General features: G+C 39.9%; 1 protein-coding gene across 2 annotated transcripts in view; it reads right to left on the bottom strand.

The window, feature by feature from the left end:
* PTPN22 (protein tyrosine phosphatase non-receptor type 22) overlaps positions 1-22,582 on the bottom strand; it is a 48,938-nt gene that overhangs the window by 6,981 nt on the left and 19,375 nt on the right. For both annotated transcript variants that reach the window (XM_037152462.2, XM_037152464.2), the window contains 8 exons: positions 12,517-12,593; positions 11,578-12,383; positions 9,190-9,273; positions 8,932-9,062; positions 7,787-7,814; positions 4,510-4,590; positions 4,097-4,212; positions 1,163-1,193 (listed from right to left, as the gene is read on the bottom strand). In XM_037152462.2, coding sequence (XP_037008357.2) covers positions 1,163-1,193; positions 4,097-4,212; positions 4,510-4,590; positions 7,787-7,814; positions 8,932-9,062; positions 9,190-9,273; positions 11,578-12,383; positions 12,517-12,593 — 1,354 coding nt within the window. The remainder of the gene's footprint in view (positions 1-1,162; positions 1,194-4,096; positions 4,213-4,509; positions 4,591-7,786; positions 7,815-8,931; positions 9,063-9,189; positions 9,274-11,577; positions 12,384-12,516; positions 12,594-22,582) is intronic.

Genomic DNA, 22,582 nt, shown 5'->3' with positions numbered 1-22,582 from the left:
AAACAAGATCAGAGGAGGAAGGCAGCTGAGAAGCAGAATTAGCCTCTGGCCGGATGATGACCTGGGAGCTCTCGCTCAGATACAAGACAGTCCTTAGAGCCCCATGTCCCCGTCTGTGCCAGCCCACATCTGCCTCGAGTTTCTGTGTCTTTATCTGAGAGCCCCAAGACAGCATTGGACTGGAGAAAGAAGGGTTTGGGTTTGGTTTTTAGAAAAAGAAACCTGGGTGTTTTCAGAGCTAAGCTGATCAATCTTTGGCTGACTCTTCCAGCCACTCATTTCTTTGCTTTTAATTGCTTAATGCTCATGTTTTATACTTTCCTCCTCTTGGAAGGTTTACATTCTCTTTTGGCTGGCTCTAGCCATCGTACTTTTCCGTCATACTTTAGCCATCGGCTGAGAAACCAGTTCATTTTGGAGATCAAGACTAGAACAATTTTATGGACAGAAAGACAGAGTGAAAACTCGGAAGAAAAGAGTAAGATTCAGCTATAACCCTTCTCATTCTAACAATACCTTACAGAAGTTTCCTCCGTGTTCCCTGTCCCTCCCTGTGACACCAAGCAGCTGTGTGGTCCTGGGTGATGAACCAAGTGGATCAAAGCTGTAAAAACTGTATCACCACGTTCTGTGTACTTCGTAGCTGTAAATAAGGTTTTCTAAGATAATAAGTTCCCACAGTTTCAGTAGTCCTTGGGTTCTGTTTTCATCACAGTTTAGCAAAATAGTAAGCAACAGACTCCCTATTGCTATTAATACTTGGTAAAAATAGAAATGTGTCAATACTTTATTTCATTAAACCAACGCATTTGTCTCACAATATGCTTTGCTGTGACTGTTTTCAAAGAAAAAACATTTGAAGTTAGACTGCTGGGAATTTTAAACAGTGCATTTGGATAACAGCATCTTAGGACGAGCAGAAAGTGCCAAACAGCTTCCCATTCTTCCAGTCACAGGAGCTCCCGGCCCCTTCCCCCTGCTCAGTGTTATCACTGTGGAGCCCCGCCCAGCACACGGTTGGGGAGCGGCCGGCCCAATGCGCCCAGCAAGCCTCTGCTGAGGAAGAATATTAACGTTTTCACCGAGTGGTTATGTAAGGAAGAATTAAATAATTATAAAAGCAGTGCATATGTTCTTAAAAAATAGGTGTAAAGATGCTTACTCTTTTTCACGTTCCGCAAAATTTTCAAACTCTACAGAAATGAAGAAAAGGAAAATGTTAATTTTTCTGTCTGAAATCCAAAATACTTTAATCAAGTAGAAATACAGACTTCAGTTAAAAGGATTAATTTCCTTTATTTTTAAAAAAATTTTTATTTACTTTGTATTTTTAGAGAGGGGGAGGAAGAGACGGAAAGAAACAGTGTGTAGTTGACTCTCGTACGCCCCCTACTGGCTTTTTACAGCATCTGCCCTGGCTGGGACTAGAACTGGCACTCAATCCACTGAGCCACACTAGCCAGGGCAGGATTCGTTTCCTTTAAAAATAGCCATTAAAATGCACAAAACTATTTTTCCATTTTGCCATTTGTAATTCAGTGCAAAGTCTCCACTTGATTTTATCCTGCTATTTTTCCCACCCATCTGAGAATCACACTATGACTTTAGAAATTCATCAGCCTATGAGGAAAAAACAGAGTTCGCCACTTCTCCTTTTTAGGACGATTCAAGAACTCACAATGGCTCCTGAAGACAGATGTGATCCATAGCCATTCCCATTCTAGCCAAGGATTTTTTTTTTTTAAGTTTAGAAGAGAAGGGGAAAAGACAGGAAGAGAAATATCAATGTATGGTTGCCTCTCATACGTCCCCCGCTGGGAACTGGCCTTCGGCCCAGGCATGTGCCCTGACTGGGAATCGAACCACAATCTTTTGGTTCACAGGCCCGTGCTCAATCCACTGAGCTACACAAGCCAGGGCACTAGCCAAGGATTTTTATCAACCATATTCTGCACTCAGTTTACTAAGGTCCTGTCCATAGCGTTAGCCATGCTCCCCCCTTCTCTTTCCTTACAGTAAACCCATGTCCTCTGTCCCCTTTAGAGTGGAACATCTAGCTTATCCCTCCCAGGAACCCACCCCGATTTCTCTTCTCCACATAACCTCAGCAGGTCCGTTTAATCGGTCCTGTGATACTCTGTTCTCCCTGACAGTTTCCATACTGTTTCTTACATAGGCATGCCGCTGCAATGGCTAACTGTGCTCTTTTCAAGGGCAGATGGATGCTCTTTATGACATTTCTGTTGTCCTAACACCTAACAGAAATGCAGTCTTCTATATACTAGATCTTTAATAAATTCTTTCTTCTTGAAATTTTTTTAGATTTTTAAAAGTAGATCATTTGTTTATAATTCAAAACCCTCTTAGTAAAAATACGACCAGGCTGGGGCGACGGGCACACAATGCACTGTGCAGGTGATGCCTTGTTAAGTTGTGTGCTGGACACCCGACAGCTTCGTGAACCAGCGTCACCCCAATACATTCAACTAAACATGGTTTTAATGCTACCATTCTTGTTTTCTGTCTACCCAGTTTCTAACCCTCCCCATACAGATACCTGTTGTAGCCTTCCGGAGTTATGTATAAATATGTAATACCAATATAGATTCTATTTTGTTCCTTTAAAGCAAAACTTAATAAATGTATATATAAATATAGTGAGAAAGCCCTCTCTTTTTAGCTGCATGGTGTTCTGTTGTCTGCACATACCATGATTTATTTAACCAGTTTTCCTAATGATTAATGTTTATGTGGTCCCCAATAGTCTGCTTTTACAAATAATACGACAGTAAAGAGGCAAACACAGTTTGTTTCATAATGTACCTCCATAGTTGCAGGATAAACTCCTGGGAGTGGATTAGAGGGCAGATGCATTTGATAGATGTCGCTCGATTGTCCTCCACAGAAATGACACCAACGTGACATCCCCACCACCCACGCAGGCGTGTGCCCGTGTCCCCACAGTCTGCCTCACAGAGAACGTAGTCGTGCTTTGGAACGTGCTGTTCTGATCAATGAAACACAGTACGTCACAGCTTTCTTAACTCGTACATCTCTTATTATGAGTGAGGGCGAACATGTCAAATGTTTAATGGGCAGACTGTGGATATTTATTTTTGTGTAAACTATCTGATCTATTTTTTTGCCCACTTTTCTACTAGGGTTATTATTTTCTATGAATTTCCAGGAATCTTTATACATTAAAGAAATAACTCCTTAGCTCTGATGCCAGAGGCAGATATTTTTCTCCAATTTATCCTCTGTCTTTTGATTTTTAAGGTGATTTTAGTTTCACCATGCAGAACTTGCCTATTTTATTTAGGAGAATGTACAAATCTCTCTTCTTGTGGTTCCTGGATTCTGAGTCATATATAGGTTGTTCCCACTCCCAGGTTGTAAAGGAATCTCTGCAAGTTTGGGGGTTTTTTAGTACTTTTTGGGTTGGTTTTGTTTGTTGCTTGTTTATTGTTTAAAAAAAAAAGATTTAAACATTTACCCTCCTAAACTACATCCTGGTACAGCTGTGAAGCATGGGTCCTAGCTTTTTCTTCAGGTGCATACTCCACTCATCCCAGCACTATTACCAAGACGCCCATCTTTAACCACATACTAAATTCCTGCACGCCTTCCAGTCTGTTTATGGACTTCCTGTCCTACTCTGTTGGTGTGTGATTTTTTCATACATCAATATCATACCATCTTAATTATTGGGGCTGTACAACATTTTCCCAGCTGGTAAAGCTACCCTCCTTCCACTGTTTTTACATTTATTTTCACTTTTCCCACTTTTCTGGCCATTCTTGCTCTTTTCATCCTCCCATATGAACTTTGGAATCCGTGTGCCTTGTTCCAGGAAAAAAAAAAAAAAGAGTTGATGGTTTTATTGGGCATGGTTTAGACTAAGCTGTATTTTTTGTTTGTTTGCTTGCTTCCTTCTGTTAATTTTGAAAGTCGAAAGACCAACCATTTCAGTGAAGCTGTATAATCTAATTTTTCATCTTAATGCTGGCAGCTGGCAGGAGTGGGAGACAAGGGGGGCACACTTTCAGGAACGAAAGGCTTCTGGCATGTTTCTGTAAACTCCCATCGTCGTTACCTTACTCCTTGTGAAACTTTTTCCAGGGGTCTTCAATGTCTGTTTTGAAGATGTTGAATTTTCAGCGGCGTTAGGACAGCTAGCAGAATAAATCTCCATGGGTTGAGCCTGCATACCTAAAAAAAAAAAAAAAATGTTTTGTTACATAGCTTCTTAAGCTTTCAGGTTTAATATAAATAGATATATATAGGTTTATATATAGGTTTCAGGTTTAATATATAGATATATATTCAGTAATCTTTGCTTGGAGTTTTTATGCTTTATTTTTACAATACATTATGGGATTTTTAAATGTATTATTCTTAACTTATTTAATCATTCCTTGTACCTTTCTCCTTTAGGTCCTGCTTTATCATTAACCTTCTAACAGCCTGGTTTTTAGAACTTTTTGGAGAGGAAGTGCTGCCACTTACAGTCTTCATCAGCAAGTAAGAAGGACTCCGGGGTTCTTTCTGGGAGTGGAGGTGGGGGCGATGAGCGGTCTTCTGGCAGGTCTGTGATGAGATTGCACAGCAAACAAAATCACCCATCACTTAAAAGTCTGCAGTCAAGACCCCTTTCGGGCTTTGCATGACTTTTCCGATTATTTCTTTCTTTATTTATTTTAATAGTATTTTTTCCCATTCCCATGTATCCCCTTTTACCCTTGTCCACCTCCACCCACACTCCTCCCCACCCTTTCCAATTTTTCATTATGAACCTACAACAGCCAAATAAAAAATTATCTGAACAATGACTGGAGCCTCAAGAATTTTGTTCTTCTAGCTCTCTAACCACTGAGATTCTGATTCATTACAAACTTGTAAGCTCATTTACAAAAGTGGTTTTCCAAAGAAACTGAACCGGAAGTTAATTCAGCTCCCAGTTCTCACTACCATTTTATAGAGCAGGCTGGGGAAAGAGGGATGTGACCAATGAAACCAGGGAGGCAAACAGCCAAATCCAGGATATTGGCACTCTTTACAAATGGCCCGCTCTCAGCAACAAATGGCATGACAAAATATGAAAAGGAAGGAGACCTGTTACAAATCGTAAAAGATGTACGAAACATATAAACCAAATACAATGTGTAGACTTTGTTTGAATCCAGGCTCAAATAAACCTATGGTGAAACGGCATCATTAAGACAATTTAAGAAAACTGAACATGGATTCAGTGAACTGAACTTTATCATGTTTATCGATAAACAGGAGAAGTTGCTGTATAGACAAATTTACTTCTGGGTGAAAGCAGAAGTCAAGTACGATACAGTATTTGTTCCCAGCACCCAACACAGTAACTGGCATACAGTAGGCATTTAATAAACATTTGATAATGACATTTGGTAGCTTATCACCTACTTTGCTATTAGGAAATACTCGGAAAACTTTCCATTAACAATATACTGCCAAATATCTTCCTAAAACGCCATTTTCCTCTGGATACTTCCCCAGGGAGGGGCCTTACAATGCTCACTGCCTGCTGCACTAAATCTAACTTCTGCCTGACTCGGTGCCTGACGAAACACAGGTGACAAACTGCTGTGACTGAGAGAGTACACTCACGGTGTCCTTCAGCCACCGTCGCTACCTAATTCAAAACGTTCCCATCACCTGGAAGGGAAACCGAGTCCACACTCCTCTAGCGATCTCTCCCCGTCCCCTCCAGAGCAGACTTGGCAACCTGCTCTGTGTATCATCATCTGCCTCGCTTTTCAGTCCTTCAGAATCTCCCCACATTTCACCTAGCCCCATTTATTGTCCATATTTCCCAGAGGAGAGCCTCTGTTGCTGTTAAATTCACCTGCGCACCACTTGTCATGCTTATTTCCGCCTTGGCGTCGCTGTGAGCCCACCCCCTGCCCCTGGCGTTCCTCCTCCATCTCTCTGTCCAGCCACCGCGTTGGGTTTCTCTCTTCCACCCAGGGAAGCCTTCCTTCCTTTCTACACCCCGGAGGATTATCAGCTCGGCCACACAGGTGGCCACTTTATCGTTCCAGATGACCATTGACTTTGCCCAATTTCAACATAAGCACTAAGCAGTGTCCTTTCTTTCTCTCTCTTTTTCTCAAGGAAAATTTTCAACTATACTGCAAAGTGGAGAAATTACTACAATGAACTTCCATAACCTCAGTTCCACACAATCTTCAAGATTTTTCCAGATTTGCTCAGTTGTACCCTTTTACCCTTTTTTCTTTGCTAAATTATTTTAAAGCAAATCTTCTGTGTTCTTCACAGTAAATCATTTTTTACAGTCACTATTATTTTATACTCATTCAGGTGAACAGCGTGGTGGTTAAACAAGCACATACTTTCCAAAGTGTTTCCCCCGATATGTCCAGCGCCCGCCTGGCACCACACATACTTATTAGGATATTATTGACTCTGTCCCCTGTGCTGTATTTCACATCCCTGTTAGTCACTATTCCATAACTAACAATTTGCACTTTTAATTCTGCTGCCTTTTCCACCCAGTCCCCAGTCCCCCTCCCCTCTGGTGACCGTCGGTCTGTTCTCTGTGTCTATGAGCCTGTTTCAATTTTGTCTGTTTATTTTGTTCTTTAGATTCCACATATAAGTGAAATCATCTGGTGTTTGTCCAAGCAGCACCCTTCCTTATACACCTTCCTAACATGATATAAGGCACACAGAGCTTGCCCAGAAAATGCTCACTTAATAATTATCTAATAAAAAGTATAGCAGGTAACATGTAATGAGCGCTTATCATTTGACAATCTCTGTATTAAAGTTTCGTGTGCTTCATCGCACTCAATCCTCGTGGAAATCCTCTAAAAAAAAAAAAGGAGTTCTGGTATCCTCATTTTATAAAAGGGAAAAATTGATAGAATATATAATTTAACCGAGATTATGCTTTTAAAAAAGATTTTTTAAATTTATTTTAGACAGAGGGGAAGGGAGGGAGAAAGAGAGGGAGAGACACATCAGTGTGTGGTTGCCTCTCATATGCCCCTAACTGGGGACCTAGCCAGCAACCCAGGCATGTGCTGTGACTGGGCATCAAACCAACAACCCACTGGTTCACGGGCCGATGCCCAATCCACTGAGCCACACCAGCCAGGGCCAAGGTTATGCTTTTTGACAACTCTCAATACTTTGGGGATTTGAATTAAAGTCTTTTTGACACACAAGCCCAGTTTTTAAACCTCTATGTTATACTGCCTATTTATTTAGGTATAATATGACTATGATAAGTGAATGATATGTTAATATGAATAAGTATGTTAAGAGCACCTACCACCCGTTATGGTGTATGGAAAGCACTATCAGTGCCCAATAAACATTAGTTGCTGCAGATGTTTTTCAATGTCTACGACAAGCAAAGCTCAGGGAAGCCCTGGAGAAACGACAGCAAATTAAGGATCTAAACGGCCACAAAGAATTTTTAGAATCACCTTGTGAACAATGATGAAACCAATAAAATGGAACTGCCGCAGAGGTGGAAGAGATACTACCTAAAATAGTTTTTTTAATGGGCTATATATTGAGGGGCCGAATCTTAAAATCCTGTCTTCACCCTGCCCTTGACAGAACTCCTACCCTGGGGAAACCAGAAATAAATTAAGGAACCGTGGAAGCTACTATGAGAACCCTGCCATCTCCTGAAGTGAACTACTCTAAGCTTAATGAGCCATTCCTACAGTACAAATAGTTAGGGTTGAAATATCATCTAAAGCCAAGAGAATTTTTTTACCTGAGTTGGAACACTGGAGTTTCACACTCTAAAAGCAAAAGAGAGAAAGAAAGGAAAAGTGAAACAACAATGTGTGCACAAATTTACAAACTCAAAGCAATACGTGGCATTTTTGAAATTATATTGCACATATCGGTAAGTGATAGAGATGAAATGTTGACCCTATTTTTTTGTGACTTATAAGTGTGCTGGATTATTAAAAAAAAAGCATCAACTCTTAAAGTAATTTTTGTACGGCATGACAGTCCTAAACTGACCCTGTTTTGACCCGCCTCCTTCCTAAGCAGAGCATCGCCCTGAAGTTTCCATGGGTGGTAAGTTGTTGAAATTGAACTTACTTCAGGGCACTGGAGGAGGAGGGACTGCCCTTCGCTCTAGGAGTTATTACGTGGAAGACCATTGTCTGTGGCATATCATCAACAGTAATGATGCCAAGTGCCAGTAACTGAAAAGTACAGTTAAAAAGGTAGAGAATATTTGCCTATCAGCACTGTAGTGGTAGGCAATGCCTACATGTTCCAGTTAATTACTTTTCTGATCTCCGAGGTTGGAAGACAGTTGGTTCATAGAATATATACAAGTTCATATCAGATGGTTCAAAGTGCAGGTGTTTCTTCCAGAAGCAGAGAACATTATTCCAAGAGGTTTAACTCAGATAATATGGACATCTGTCACTCAAAAAAATTACTCTCTATAAATACTTTATCATAGCTAACACGATACAGCCAAACAAGTGACTATTGCAAACAAGCTATTTACTTGTGAAACATTTCTTTTTGCTTTAACTATCCTTCAAGAATCAGCTCAGATGTTTCCACTTTGACTGTCTTCCTTGACCACTTCCCACCTGAAGGAACTCCCACACTTTCGAACGTTTTGTCTTTCATATGGCACTGGTCTTATTTGCCTTGTGATAATTCACAGACAAAAATACTTGTGTATACCTCCTATATCTCCACTGCTGGACTAAATTTCTTAAGGGCAACAATTGGCTCTTATTTATCTGCCATGTACCCTAGCATGTGGTTTCATAAGTACTATCTGGTTAATATTTACTGGTAATGAATAGGTGTTAGAAATACAAGGAGTAGGACTATAATCTGTTGGATCCAAATGAGTAGAGTCAGGAAGAAAAAGTTACTGACGTTGGTTGGCCTGAGTCTCACAGAGTCATTGGGTTTGTTGGACTCAGATGTTCCACTCCATCCTAGTGGGCTTCCCACTTCTGTCATCACAGTTGAAGGTGAAGGCTTGGGAACCCTCAGTGGGACTTCTCCTGGAAGAAAGTAAACATGGTCCGGTTCTTCGGAGAGCCCCTGTTACTCAGCACGCAGAACACTGGACGGACGTGGGAGGTTACCTAGTTAATCTTACTGGGATTACACTTCCTGAACTGTACTCACCAGCTTCCTCTTCCACAATAAAAGACTCGGGAGTCCGTTCTGGCAGTGGAGGGGGGACTTCATCATCGATTCTTGGGGAAGTCGCTATCCAAATGTCAGAAATATAATTACAATTTTTAGGCAGGAAAATCCAAAGAAAATTCTTACGCTCTAATCTTTGTGTAAATCCCATCAAGCATCATTACAATATTTAAGCTGGCATCTGTCCACTCAAGGGAAAAGCAAAATAAATTCTCTCATCTTAAGCTGCAAACCCAGGAGGTTTTTGCTTCTTCAAAATGTATTATTTCTTTTAAAAGCCCCAAAGTATTTTGATTGGGTCACTGATTATGAGTTAACATAATAAGGAATATTATATTAATTTAAATTACATAATCCTTGCCCTGTCTGGTGTGGCTCGGTGGGTTGGGCATCATCCCGCAAACCAAAACGTCACCGGTTAGATTTCCGGTCAGGGCACCTGCCTGGGCTGTCGACCCGGTTCCCAGTTGGAGGCAAACAAGAGGAAACAGATGGGTGTTTCTCTCACACATCAATGTTTCTCTCCCTCTCCTTTCTCCCTCCCTTCCCCTTTCTCTAAAAATAAAAATACAGTATCTTAAAAATGCAATTTTTAAAAAATTACATAATTCTTTTTTGTTTCACAAAATAGACACTATAGCATCATAAAAGCACTTTTACATATGCCAAAGATTCCAGTATAAGCTAGGTTAAATCATAAAGATTTAGTATTTATAATTCATTTTACAAAGTGAAGAATATGTATGTTTTTTTATAAAACAAGGTTGTAACAGGGTTTTCTTTTTTTCTTTTTTCCCCCCCAGCCAAACCGACCTCCCTCATTTGCTTCCACCCTCCCCCTTGGTTTGAGGGTTTTCTATATTTTCTATAGATATACTCGGAATTTTTATAGAAAACATTGAATGCCATTACAATAAACTGCCTCCAGAGGGCACACGTGTAAACTGCTCCAATCCCTGAAGATAAGGATTTATCTTTTAACACCGGTGCTCAGAGACCAGACCAGGAACAGAATACAGAAATGGAGATCACAGGGAGGGTTATCAGTGGAAAAGGGGAGGGGGGAATGGGGGAAAAGGTAGGGGAAAAATGGGGGGAAAAATGGTAGGTACAAAATAGACTGGGGGAGGTTAAGAATAGTATAGGAAATGGAGAACCCAAAGATCTTATATGTATGATCCATGGACATGAACTAAGGGGGGAGAAGGTTGGTGGGAGGGGCAGTGGGGGTAGAGGGGAATAAAATGAAGAAAAAAAATGGGACAGCTACAATAGCATACAAAAAAGTAAGAAAAAGAAAATTCCTTTAAATTACAAAACAAAATCAAAGTATATAAAATAACCTAATCAAAGAAGGAACTAGATCCAGATAAAATACTTTTGTAATAAAGTTACACATCTACACATCTATTAGGGCAGTGGCATCAAACTCATTTTCACCGGGGGCCACATCAGCCTCACGGTTGCCTTCAAAGGGCTGAAATACTTTTAGGACTGTATAAATGTAACTACTCCTTAACTGTTAAAGAATTGAAATCACATTCGGCCCTTTGAAGGCAACCCCAAGGCTGATGTGGCCCCCGGTGAAAATGAGTTGGACACCCCTGTATTAAGGGATTGTACAATGTTACAGAGTAAAAGCTCTTTCCACTTCTTATTCAGGTGAAATATTTTTTATAAATTTCTGATGATCTACCTAAGAGAGTTAAACTTACTCTTTGCTCTCCTTCTCTTCTTCCACATCATACTATTATAACTTTCTCTAACAAGATATTTACTCCTAATATCAAACAACTCAGTAAAACAATGTGTGTAATGGGCAAAAATCTAGAAGTATTAAGTATGAAGGTAAAGTGGTATGTGTGATGAAAACCCCACACAGAAGACAGAACACGTCATCACATCTACTAGGTTATCATAAAGAGGCAGGAGAAAATTCGCTGCTCTTCCTCCGGCCGCCTCCGCAAGAGAACACCGCCCTTGGTTAGCTGCTCAGCCCAGCGCAGCCGTGCTCGTGCAGCAAAAACTCCCAGTGACCACGTGGTGCCGTTGATCAAATCCTTCCTCCTGTTCTTTCGGAAGTTGCTTCTGGAGGTTAAGGGTCAGTTGTGGACCTCTGCCATACATTCCCAGGAATGAGAATCGCCTTTGTTAGAAGCGCCCCTGCTGGCGTAGATGCTGGGTCGTAGCTCATCCAGGTCATGGAATGTTACATGTTTGTTTCTGCTATTTTCAATGTATCATCACATCATTAAAGGAGAGGGAAGCACACAGAGAAGGACCAGGGGGAGGATGAAAAGAAACCAAATCTTCTGGAGAATCAGAGTAACATCTAAAAGGCTATACGAACTTGTAAAAATAACTTACCGACTGCTGCCGCCTCTTGGCTCAGTGTGGGGGGCAAACTGGTTGGAGGATTCAGTGCCGCAGAATCTCGGGGCTCAGAGTAAGGAAACAGGGTGGCAGGGGAGGTTGGCAACAGAGAACAAGGTGACACAGTCCTATCATGTTTCTCCGGTAAATCAAGAGACATCTTGGAGCCAGTACTACTTGGAGACAATGACCGGAAATAAGTGTCTTCTGCTAAAGACAGGTAAGAATGCGCAGAGAAAGCCCTGGGGTCGCGCTGCCGGGCGTCAGAGGCGTGAGACCCTTGGCGCTCCAAGTCGCACCACAGTGAATAGTTCAGTTCTGAAGCAACAGGCATCGTCCTGCCAGCCTCCGCAAGGCCAGAGCTGTTCGGCTGAGGTTCCAAATAAGACAAATTTTCCTTGACGCCCGGTTCCTTGGCATCTCTCTGTTGGATCAGTTCGAAGGGAGTTGATTTGGTCCGCGTTATGGGCTCCTTAGAATTGAAATATCTTTGTGCTGCATTTGCAGGTTTCCAATTAGAACATGCTCCAAATAAAATGGAGCTCAAGTCCGAACTTGGGTGCTTCTGAAGAGGCTCCCCAGCTACGGTGGACGCCTTCATCTCCCATTTCACAGTGGGGTCAGCGTTTTCATGACAACCACAGTTGAGCTCCAAAAACTCAAAAGAACTGTTCTGGGTAGCAGGCTGCAAAGCTAACTCTTTCTTTTCTCTTATTTCAGAAGTCCTAAGGTCAAGGGAAGAAGCTTCTGCATTTTCCCCCCTTATGCGTTGGTTCGTCACTTCTGCTTCTGGTGTACCGCTGAAACAAAAAGAAAGTAACAATGGTATCATACCCCCAACAGGCCTCCTCCTAACTTTTCCCAGCATCACAGTGAGTTGTAAGCATGAGATATGCCTCTGAGACACATGTAGACATGTAAAATTATATTCACCTTGTCGGTAAGTTAAGAGAATAAATGTCTGCTTCTAGACTGGGATTTTGCTCAGGAACGGAATACATTGCTTGAACCTTCAAGAGAAATAAGAGATTGTTTTTTAGTGAAGTAACGACAGTGACATAGTTTATGCTCATAAGGCTGAGAAGTTATTTTCCAGAAAGGATAAAGATTCAAAATAATTCATAAAAGGGTTAGATGAGTTTCCAAAATACTGAACCCAACAAGAACATGTTCACATATGGAGATTGAAAGGGTCAGAATAAAGGATCAGTACCTCACAGAAATTAGAAGGGGTTTACTTATAGCATCATCTTGTCAAATGTGGGAGTTTTACAATGTTCTTGGGGGGGGTAACTGTATTCTTAAGGACACTCTACCTTCAGAGATTTCATTGTCTTGACCCTTCATGTTAGTAGGTGCTTAGTAGGTCCCATACATACCTCATCTTGTTCTACCTTTTTCTTCCTTATTATGCTCCAGCTACCCTGGTTTGGGTTTTTTGTTGTGGTTGGTTTGATTTTTGTCTGTTTGTTTTGCCATTCCTTAGGCATACCAAACTTCTTTCCAATTCAAGGCTTTTGCCCTCTGGTTGAAATACTGTGGCTCCAGATTTTGCATGGCTGCCTCCTTTTAAGTAATTATTTATTACTTACATGTCAGCTACAGAAGGAACCCTTCCCTGGCCCCTCACCCCGAACACCACACTCCAACTCACTCGGGCAGCCACTCGCAGCCTGTATTTCCTTCATAGTAATGATGCCATTATGACATTTGTAACAGAGGTGCATGGAATAGGAGGTACCACTGATTGTAAAATATATCTTTTTTTTAAAATATTTTATTTATTTATTTTTTCGAGAGAGGGGAAGGGAAGGAGAAAGAGTGGGAGAGAAATATCAATGTATGGTTGCCTCTCATGTGTTCCCTGCTGGGAACTGGCCTGCAACCCAGGCATGTGCCCTGACTGGGAATCGAACCGCGATACTCTGGTTCGCAGGCCCACGCTCAATTCACTGAGCTACACCAGCCAGGGCTGATTGTAAAATATATCTTGATTTCAGAGATGTTTACATGTAAAAAAAAAGTCATCAGCAATTGTAAGGTATCACCTGTTACGGGTTTAGTTGTGACTCTCAAAAAGATATGTTAAACTCTAACCCCTGATATCTTCACCTGACCTTACTTAAAAGTAGGGTCTTTGCAGATGTACTTAGTTAGGATAAGGCCATGCTGGGCCTTAACACAAGGACGTGTGTCCTTATAAGAAGAGAAAACAGACCCTCGGAGACACACAGGGGGAGTGTTGTGTAATGTGTGATGACAGAGTCGGAAACTGGAGTAATGCATCTGCAAGCTAATGAGTGCCAGGGATTGCTGGCGAACTGAAGCTAGGAAGAAGCAAGGAGCATTATTTTTCCCCCAGAGCTATGACAGAGAGCGTGGTCCTGCTTACACCTTTATTTTGGACCTCCTGCCTCCAGAACTGAAAAAATAAATTTGTTGCGTGAGCTCTCCACGGTCTGTGGTACTTGTTACCGCAGGCCTAATAAACTGATTCAGAGAATTTACTACCCCACTTTCAATAGTGGACAGAACATTGAGACAGACAGAAGACCAATAAGGAACTAGAGCGCAGCTATGAGCAACACCATAAACCAATTAGTCCTATAACACACATAGAGAACACTCCACCCAACAACATATGCCTTCCTCTCAAACACATACGGAACATTCTCCAGGATGGACCCCATATTAAGCCATAAAACAAGTCTTAATAAATCTTAACAGACTGAAGTTATACAAAGTATCTCTTTAAATCCTAATCCATTATTAGAAGCTAGGAATCAATAACAGAAAAAAAACATAAAAATTCACAAATATATGTAAAACAAACACTCTTAAACAACTAATGGGTCAAAGAAGAAATCACAATGAAAATTAGAAAATATTTAGAAATGAATGAAAACACAACATAACGAAATGGATGGGATACAGTGAAAGAAATGCTCAGAAAGAAATTTATATCTAGAAATGCCCACCTCAAAAAAGAAAAAAATCTTCAAATGAGTAACTTACAAGTTAAGGAACTAGAAAAAAAGAAAACTAAACTGAAAGTTAGCAGAAAGAGGCAAATATTAAAGACTAGAGCAGAGATAAATAAAATAGAGGTTAAGAAAACAGTGGAGAAAATTAACTAAGCCAAAAGTGGATCCATTAAAAAGATCAATACAATTGACAGATCTTTAGCTAGATTTACTAAGAAAAAAAGAAGACTCAAAGTTTTAAAATCTCAAATTTTAAATAGGAAAGAAGTAGGACATTACTACCAATTTTACAGAAATAAAGAGTATATGACAATATGAACAATTATATACGAACAAATCATATAAGCTAGAGGAAATGGACAAATTCCTAGAAACATGTGATCAACCAAAACTGACTCAGAAAGAAACAGAAAATCAGAACAAACCTACAACTAGTACAAACAGACTGAATTAATAATCAAAAGATGTCCCAACAAAGAAAAGCCCAGGACCAGATGGCTTCATTTGTGAATCCTACCAACGGTTTAAGGAAGAATACCCATCCTCCACAAACTCTTCCAAAAAATTGAATAGGTGGATCACTTCCTAAGTCCATCTATGAGGCCAGAATTACCCTGATACCAAAGCCAGACAAAGACACTACACAAAAAAGAAAACTACAGACTAGCATCCTTTATGAATAATGATGCCAAAGTCCTTAACCAAATACATGCAAACTAAATTCAGTAGCATATTAAGAGAATTATATGCCACAACAAAGTGGGGTTTGTTCCCATAATGCAAGAATGGGTCAACAACAAAAAAAAGTCATTGTAATACCACCTTCATAGAATGAAGGGGGAGGAAACCTACATAATCATATCAACTAATGCAAAAAAAGAAGCATTTAACAAAATTCATAATAAAAACACTCAGAAAGTCCTGGCCATCCTGTACTCCAAAAGGTTGTGGGTTCAATTCTGGTCAGGGCACAAGTACGGGAAGCAGCCAACTGATATTTCTCTCTCTCTCTCCCCCTCTCCCTCTCTCCCTCCTTCCTTCCCTCCTTTCCTCTCTTTCTAAGAATCAATAAACATATTCTCAGGTCAGAAGTAAAAAAAAAAAAAACACTCAGCAAACTAGGAACATAAGGGAACTTCCTCCATATAATAAAGGCCACACAGGAAAAGTCCACAGCGAACATCATATGCAATGTTGAAAGACTGAAAGCTTTTCCCCTAAGATCTAGAATAAGGCAAGGATGCTGACTTTTGCCAGTTCTCACCAAAATAGTACTAGAAGTTCTAGCCAGAGCAATTAGGCAAGAAAAAAAAATGATAAAAAGCATCCAAATTGGAAAAGAGGAAGTAAAGTTGTTATGTGCAGATGGCATGATCTTATATGTCAAAGATACCACATACAACAAAAAGCTAGAGCTGATAAACAAATGCAGCAAAACTGACAAATACAAATCAACACACAAAAACCAGTTGCATTGCTGTATATTAGCAAAAACAACCTGAAAAGAAAATTAAAAAAACAACTTTATTTATATTAGCAACAAAAAAGTACTTAGGAATAAATTTAACCAAGAGAGACTTGTATGTTTAAAATGATAAAACACTGCCGACAATCCAGAGCCAGAACAATCTGGAAAAAGAAGAGTAGAGGTGGAGGACTTGCACGGCCTTATTTCACAGTGGACTATGAAGCTACGGTAATAAGACACTGTGGTACAGGCAGAGGACCAATGGAATAAATAGCCTGGCAAGGAACTTCTGTATGTGGGCATTTGACTTTTGATGAGGGTGCTAAGACCATTCAATGGAGAAAAGACAGTATTTTCAACAAATGATGCTGTGAAAGCTGGATATTCACATGAAAAGGAATGAAGTTGGACCTTTACCTTACACCGTATACAAACATTAACCCAAAATGAATCAAATACCTAAACATAAGAGTTAAAACTATAAAATTCTTTTCTTAGGAGAAAGAAAACATAGAAAGCTTCATGACATTGGGTTTGGCAATAATTCCTTGGATGTAACACCAAAGGAATTAGCAACAAAAAGAAAAATAAATAAATTGGACTTTACAAAAATAAAAAACTTCCATGAATTAAAGGACACAATCAACAGAACAGAAGGCCAGTCTGTAGAATGGAAGACAATGTTTGCAAATCACATCTCTGATAAAGGATTAAAATTCAGAGTATAAAGAAAACTCTTAACACTCAACAACAAGCAAACGAAAAGAAACAATTCAAAAATGGGCAAAGGATTTGAAGAAACACTTTTCCAAAAATGACACACAAATGGTCAGTGAGCACATGGAAAGATGCTAAACATCAATAATCAGCAAAATGCAAACAAGAACCACATGAAGTTACCACTTTATACCCATTAGGATGGCCACCATACAAAATGTATAAACAAAAATAAAAACAGAAAATAACAAGTGTTGGTGAGGATGTGGAGAGAGTGAAATCTTGTGTGCATTGCTGGTAGAATGTAAGGTGGTTCAGCCACCGTGAAAAACAGTATGGCATTACCTCAAAAAATTAAATGTAATTACCATATGATCCAGCAATTCCACTTCTGGGTACATACCCAAAAGAACTGAAAGCAGGGACACAAGGAGGTATTTACACACTCCTGTTCTTAACAGCATTATTTACAATAGCCAAAAGTTGAAAGCAAAGCAAGCGCCCATCAATGGATAAGTGGAGAGACACGATGTGGCATATATGTACAGTGGAATATTATTCAGTCGTGCAAAAGAAGGAAATTCTTACAAATGTTACAATACAGATGAACCTTGAGAACATTATGCTAACAGAAATAAGCCAAATACAAAAAAACAAATATCATGATTCCAGTGATATGAGGTCAAATTCACAGAAACAGAAGTAGAATGGTGGTTGCCCAGGGCTGGGGGGAGGGCTGGAATGGACACCTGTTGTTCAGTGGGTAGGGAGTTTCAGCTTTGCAAGATGAAAAGAGCTCTGGAGCTGGATGGTGGTGATGGCCGCACAAGAACAGGAACATACGTTGTATCACAAGCTATATATATAAAATCGGTTAAGGTGCTGAATCTTATGCATACTTTGCCACAATAAAAAAAATTGGAAAATAAATGGGCAAAAGGACTTGGATAGACGTTCATCCAAAAAAATATACAAATGGCCAATAATCACACAAAAAGATGTTTAACATCACTAATCATTAGGGATATGCAAATCAAAACGGTGAGATACCATTTCACACCCGTTGGGGTGGCTATTATCTAAAAGACAAAAACAAAACAAAAAAACAGAAAAGACTAAGTGTTGACAAGGATGTGGAGAAACTGGAACACTTGTGGATTTCTAGTGAGAATGTAAAATTTTGCAATCACAATGAAAAACGGTATCACAGTACCTTTACAAAATTCAACAAAATTACCAAAAATCCAACAATTCCATTCCAGGGTATACCCCCAAAACAATTTAAAGTAGGGACCTGAACAAATATTTTTATACCAATGGTGATAACAGCATTACTCACAACAGCCCAAAGGCATCCACTGAAGCAAAATGTGGTTTGTACACACAGTGGAATAATGTACGGCCACAAAAAATAAAATTCTGACACATGTTGCGAAATGCATAAACCTCAAGAAATCATGCTGCATGAAATAAGCCAGATACAAAAGAATAAGTATATGACTCCCCTTATACAATGTACCTAATATAGGCAAATGCATGGAGACAAAAAGAAGTTACTAAGGGTTGGGGGAGGAGGCACGGACAGATTCTGTTTTAGATGATGACTATTTTCTAGAAATAAACAGTGACTGTCACACACATTGTAAAGGTACTTAATGCCACTACACTGTACACTGAAAAATGGCTAAAGTGGTAAATATGAATGAGGAAGTGTCTCCTCCTGTTCTGTTTTCTGGTACAGTTTGTATAAAATTGCTGTTAATTTTTCACTAAACATTTGGTAGAATTCTTAAGTGAAACTATGTGGACCTGGAGATTTCTTCTGTGGGAGTCTTAAAATTACTAATTTAGTTTCCTTAATTATTGTGGGGCTATTCAAATGATCTATTTCATCTTGAGTGAGTTGTGGTAGTTTGTGTCTTTGGGGGAAGTAACTCATTTTGTCTATGCAGTGAAATGAAACATGTTGAGCTGTTCGTATCATATTCCTTTATTATCCTTTGCATATCTGCAGGCACCCTCGAGATGTCCCGTTTCATTCCTGATACTGGGAATTGGTATCTTTGCCCTTTTCTCTTGATGAGCGTCCCCAGAGGTTTGTACATATTATTGCTCTTTTCAAAGACCCAGCTCTTTGGTTCACTGATTTTTCTCTATCGATTTTCTGTTTATAATTTCACTGATTTCTGTTCTTTATTATTTGCTTCCATTTTCTCTGGCATTTTTTCCTCTCTTTTTTTTCTAGATTCTCCAAGTGGGAGTTTGCATTACTGATCTGAGACTTTTCCTGTTTTCTGATGTTTGCACATAGAGAGCTATAAACTTCTCTGTCATCACTGCTATAGTTCTGCCCCACAGATTTTATGTATATTTTCGTTTTCATTCAGTTCAATGCATTTTTTAAAATTTTCCTTGATACTTCCTCTTTGACTTAATGGATTATTTAGAGGAGTGTGGTTACTTTTCAAATATTTGGTTCTTTTCCTGTTATCTTTTTGTCATTGGCTTCCAGTTTGTTTTCATTGTCATCAGAAAATACACTTCAGATGAGGTCCATTCTTGTACATTTTTCAGATTGTTTAATGGCTCACAATATGATTCATCCTGCTGTACATTCCATCAGCACTTGAAAAGTGTGTGTATTCATGTGTTATTGGGTGGAGTGCTCTATAAATATCAATTTGATCCCATTGGTTGATGATCTTGTTCAATGTCATATTCTTGCAGATTTTCTGCCAACTTTTTCTACCAATTGTTGAGAAAGGGATATTGACGTCTCCAACTATAATTGTGGGTTTGTCTATTTCTCCTTTCATTTCTACCAGTTTTTGCAGCTCTGTTTGGACCATACACACTTAGGATTGCTGTGATTTACTGGTGAATTAACCCTATATCATTATATAATGTCCCTCCCTATCTGTGACCATTTTCTTTGCTCTACTTTATCTGATATTAATACAGGATGGGAAAACAGTATGTTTACAGCTGTTTATGGGGAAATTAATATAATGATTAATACAAATAATTCAAGAATACACTCTGTATTTTACATTCAACTGTACACCTTTGCCTCACTTTGTACAGCCACTTCTGCTTTCCTTTTATTCATGTTTACATGATACATCTTTTTTCAACCAACCTATGTATCTGAAGTGTGTTTGTTACAGACAGTATATAGTTGGGTCATGTTTTCAAGACACTTTGCCAATTTTCTGTCTATTGGTATAATTATACCATTTATATTTAGTATAATTATTGATTTTAGGGCTTAAGTCTGCCATTTTATTTTTTGTTTTATGTTTTTTCTCTCCATTTCACATTTCTCTTTTCTTTTTCCTGGACCTTTTTAGAATTTTGTTTTGATTTATGTATAGTTTTTTTTCCCCAAGTGTGTCTTTGTATAGCTTTTGTAGCTGTAGTTCTTGGTATCACGTCACGGAGGGGGAACCAAAAAGACCCTGGAATTATCTTCTGGAGGGCAGACCCCTTGTAGCTCAGGCTTCCCCTACTAGACCAGTGTTCTAGGAACCCATCTGCACCTGTGGACAGGCTGGCATTGTTGTGAGAGGCTGTGTTCAGCTTCAGTGAATTGGAGACTCTTTGAATGCATTTGCTCATTTCATCATGAGTGATTTACGATCACACCTGCCCACACTGTGCTGAGTTTTCAGCAGTTTTTGACCAAAAAATGGCATGACCCTCATGCTCCACCCTCTCTATTTACTCAATCTCACCCTGAGTGAATTTTTTTTTTGTTTCCCTGGATGAAAAACGTCCTCGAAGGGAAACATTTTGTGGATGTAGAAGTGAAACAAAAAAATGGCAGAAGCACTAAACGGCATCAAAATCAACGAGTTCAAAAACTGTTTTGAGCAGTGGAAAAAAACATCTCAGTACATGAATTGCATCAGATGGACAGTACTTTGAAGGTGCCTGAAGTTTAAACATGTAGGAATAAATATAGAACTTTTTATTAATAAATTCCAGATTTTTTCAGGTCTCCCTCATACGTATACATAACTTATCACAGTCTCCAGGTGTTATCGTTGTGCTAGTTCAGGTACAGAACCCTTGCCATTCCTAACTTTTCCCTGCTTATGTAACTGCCTTAAATATTTCCTCTAAAACCACATCAGACAATCTTATAATTGTTGCTTCCATCATCAAACAATTCAGAAAACTTAAGAGGAGGAAAACCTATTACATTTACCCATGTTTTTGCTTACCATGTTCTTCCTTCTTCTGTAACTTCCTTTCTGTTTAGGCAACTTCCTTTGCTAATTTTGGGGGGTGAGTCTACTGGTGACAAATTCTCTTAGTTTTTCTTCATCTGAGAATGTCTTGATTCCCCCCTCATTCCTGAAGGATATTTTCACTGGGTGTGGAATTCCCACACCCAGTCCTCTTGGCAGTTCTTTTCTTTCAGGCTCAAAAAAGATTGTGCCGTTCTTCTGGCCGCCCTGGTTCCTGACGACAAATCCATTCTCATTCTGTTTCCCTCCTACATGTAGTTAAGGTCATTTTTCTCCAGCTTCTTCCTGTAATCTTTGCCTTTAGGTTCAGAGGTTTAATTATGATGAGTTTTTGGTACTTTTTTGGTCTTTAGTCTTTTTTTCTCCTCTGCTCCTTGGACTCCAATAACACCAATGCTATGGGTTTTTTTGTTTTGTTTTTGTTTTGTTTTGTTCTGCTGCAGTCCCTTAGTTCTCTAAGGTTCTGGGTTTTTGTTTTTGTTTTTCAGTTTATTTTATTTCTGGTGTTCAGATTGGGCAATTTCTATTTCTCTATCTTCCACTTCATTAATTCTGTCTTCTGTACCCAGTATTCTGCTGTTGAGCCTATTTACTAAGCTATTTTGTTTTGATTACCGTATTTTTCAGTTCTCTATGTCTTCTGTTTCTTTGTTGAGTCTTTTTACTTCTTTGCCGAGCCTTTCTATTTTTTATGTGTTTTAAGCATGTTTGTATGTGCTCATTGAAGTATTTGTATCATGGCTACTTCCATAGCTTTGTCGGGTGACCTAACATTTCTGTCGTCTGGGTGTTGTCTTTGATTCATTTGGTTTGAGATGTGATACTCTGGGTCTTAGAGTAACCTTCCCTTTTAGCTGTTTGTTTGTTTGTTTGTGTGTTTTTGACTCTGCTCTGACCAGAGAAGGGGGCGCTGCTGCCTTGTCACTACCAGGTGGCCTCTACCTCCTGCACCCCTCCCCCCACTTGACCTCTATTGATACTCAAGGGGCCACACCGTGGGAGAGGCTCTTGCATCATCCCTGACACTGCAGTGGGGGCCCTCCTTCCTGTTGGATGATGGTGAAAGCCCTGACCACTGTCAGGTCTCTTCTGACCCTAGCTTCCGTGGGAAGGCACTGGGGCGCCGTGCTACTGCCGGGTGGAAGCACAGACTCCCCACGTGGTCTTCGCTGGCGCCGCAGGGAAACCGCCTGGCAGGCCGGTGGGGAGGGAAGCCGGAGCTCTCCGCTTGACCTTTCCGACACCCCCCTGACTGCATCCCGGTCCCGTGCTGGCGGGAATGGAGGCTCCCCACTCGGCCTTTGCTGGCGTGGGGTTGAGGGCCAATTTTGTATTTGGTATTGACTGAAGTAGAGTGATTATTATCTAAAAGTTTTATGTCTCCCCTTTCCTGGTTCTTAGGCTAGTGAGAGCAGGCTCTTGTTGGGTCTTCTTCCGTCTGCACTGTTGAACCTGGAATATGGAAGGCAAAGGGAAACCCAAGGAGCTCGCCATTATGTCTCTTCTTAGGTCCAAGTCCCCAGCCGGTGTGTCTTCTTAAGTTTGTTTTATATGTAATATCCGGGGGGGTTGGTTGC

Source organism: Artibeus jamaicensis, unplaced genomic scaffold, assembly GCF_021234435.1.
Source record: "Artibeus jamaicensis isolate MK-2021 breed Jamaican fruit bat unplaced genomic scaffold, CSHL_Jam_final scaffold_1689, whole genome shotgun sequence".
Lineage (NCBI taxonomy): Eukaryota > Metazoa > Chordata > Mammalia > Chiroptera > Phyllostomidae > Artibeus > Artibeus jamaicensis.
The sequence above is the reverse complement of the archived record's forward strand: the minus strand, read 5'-3'. Positions and strand labels throughout refer to the sequence as shown.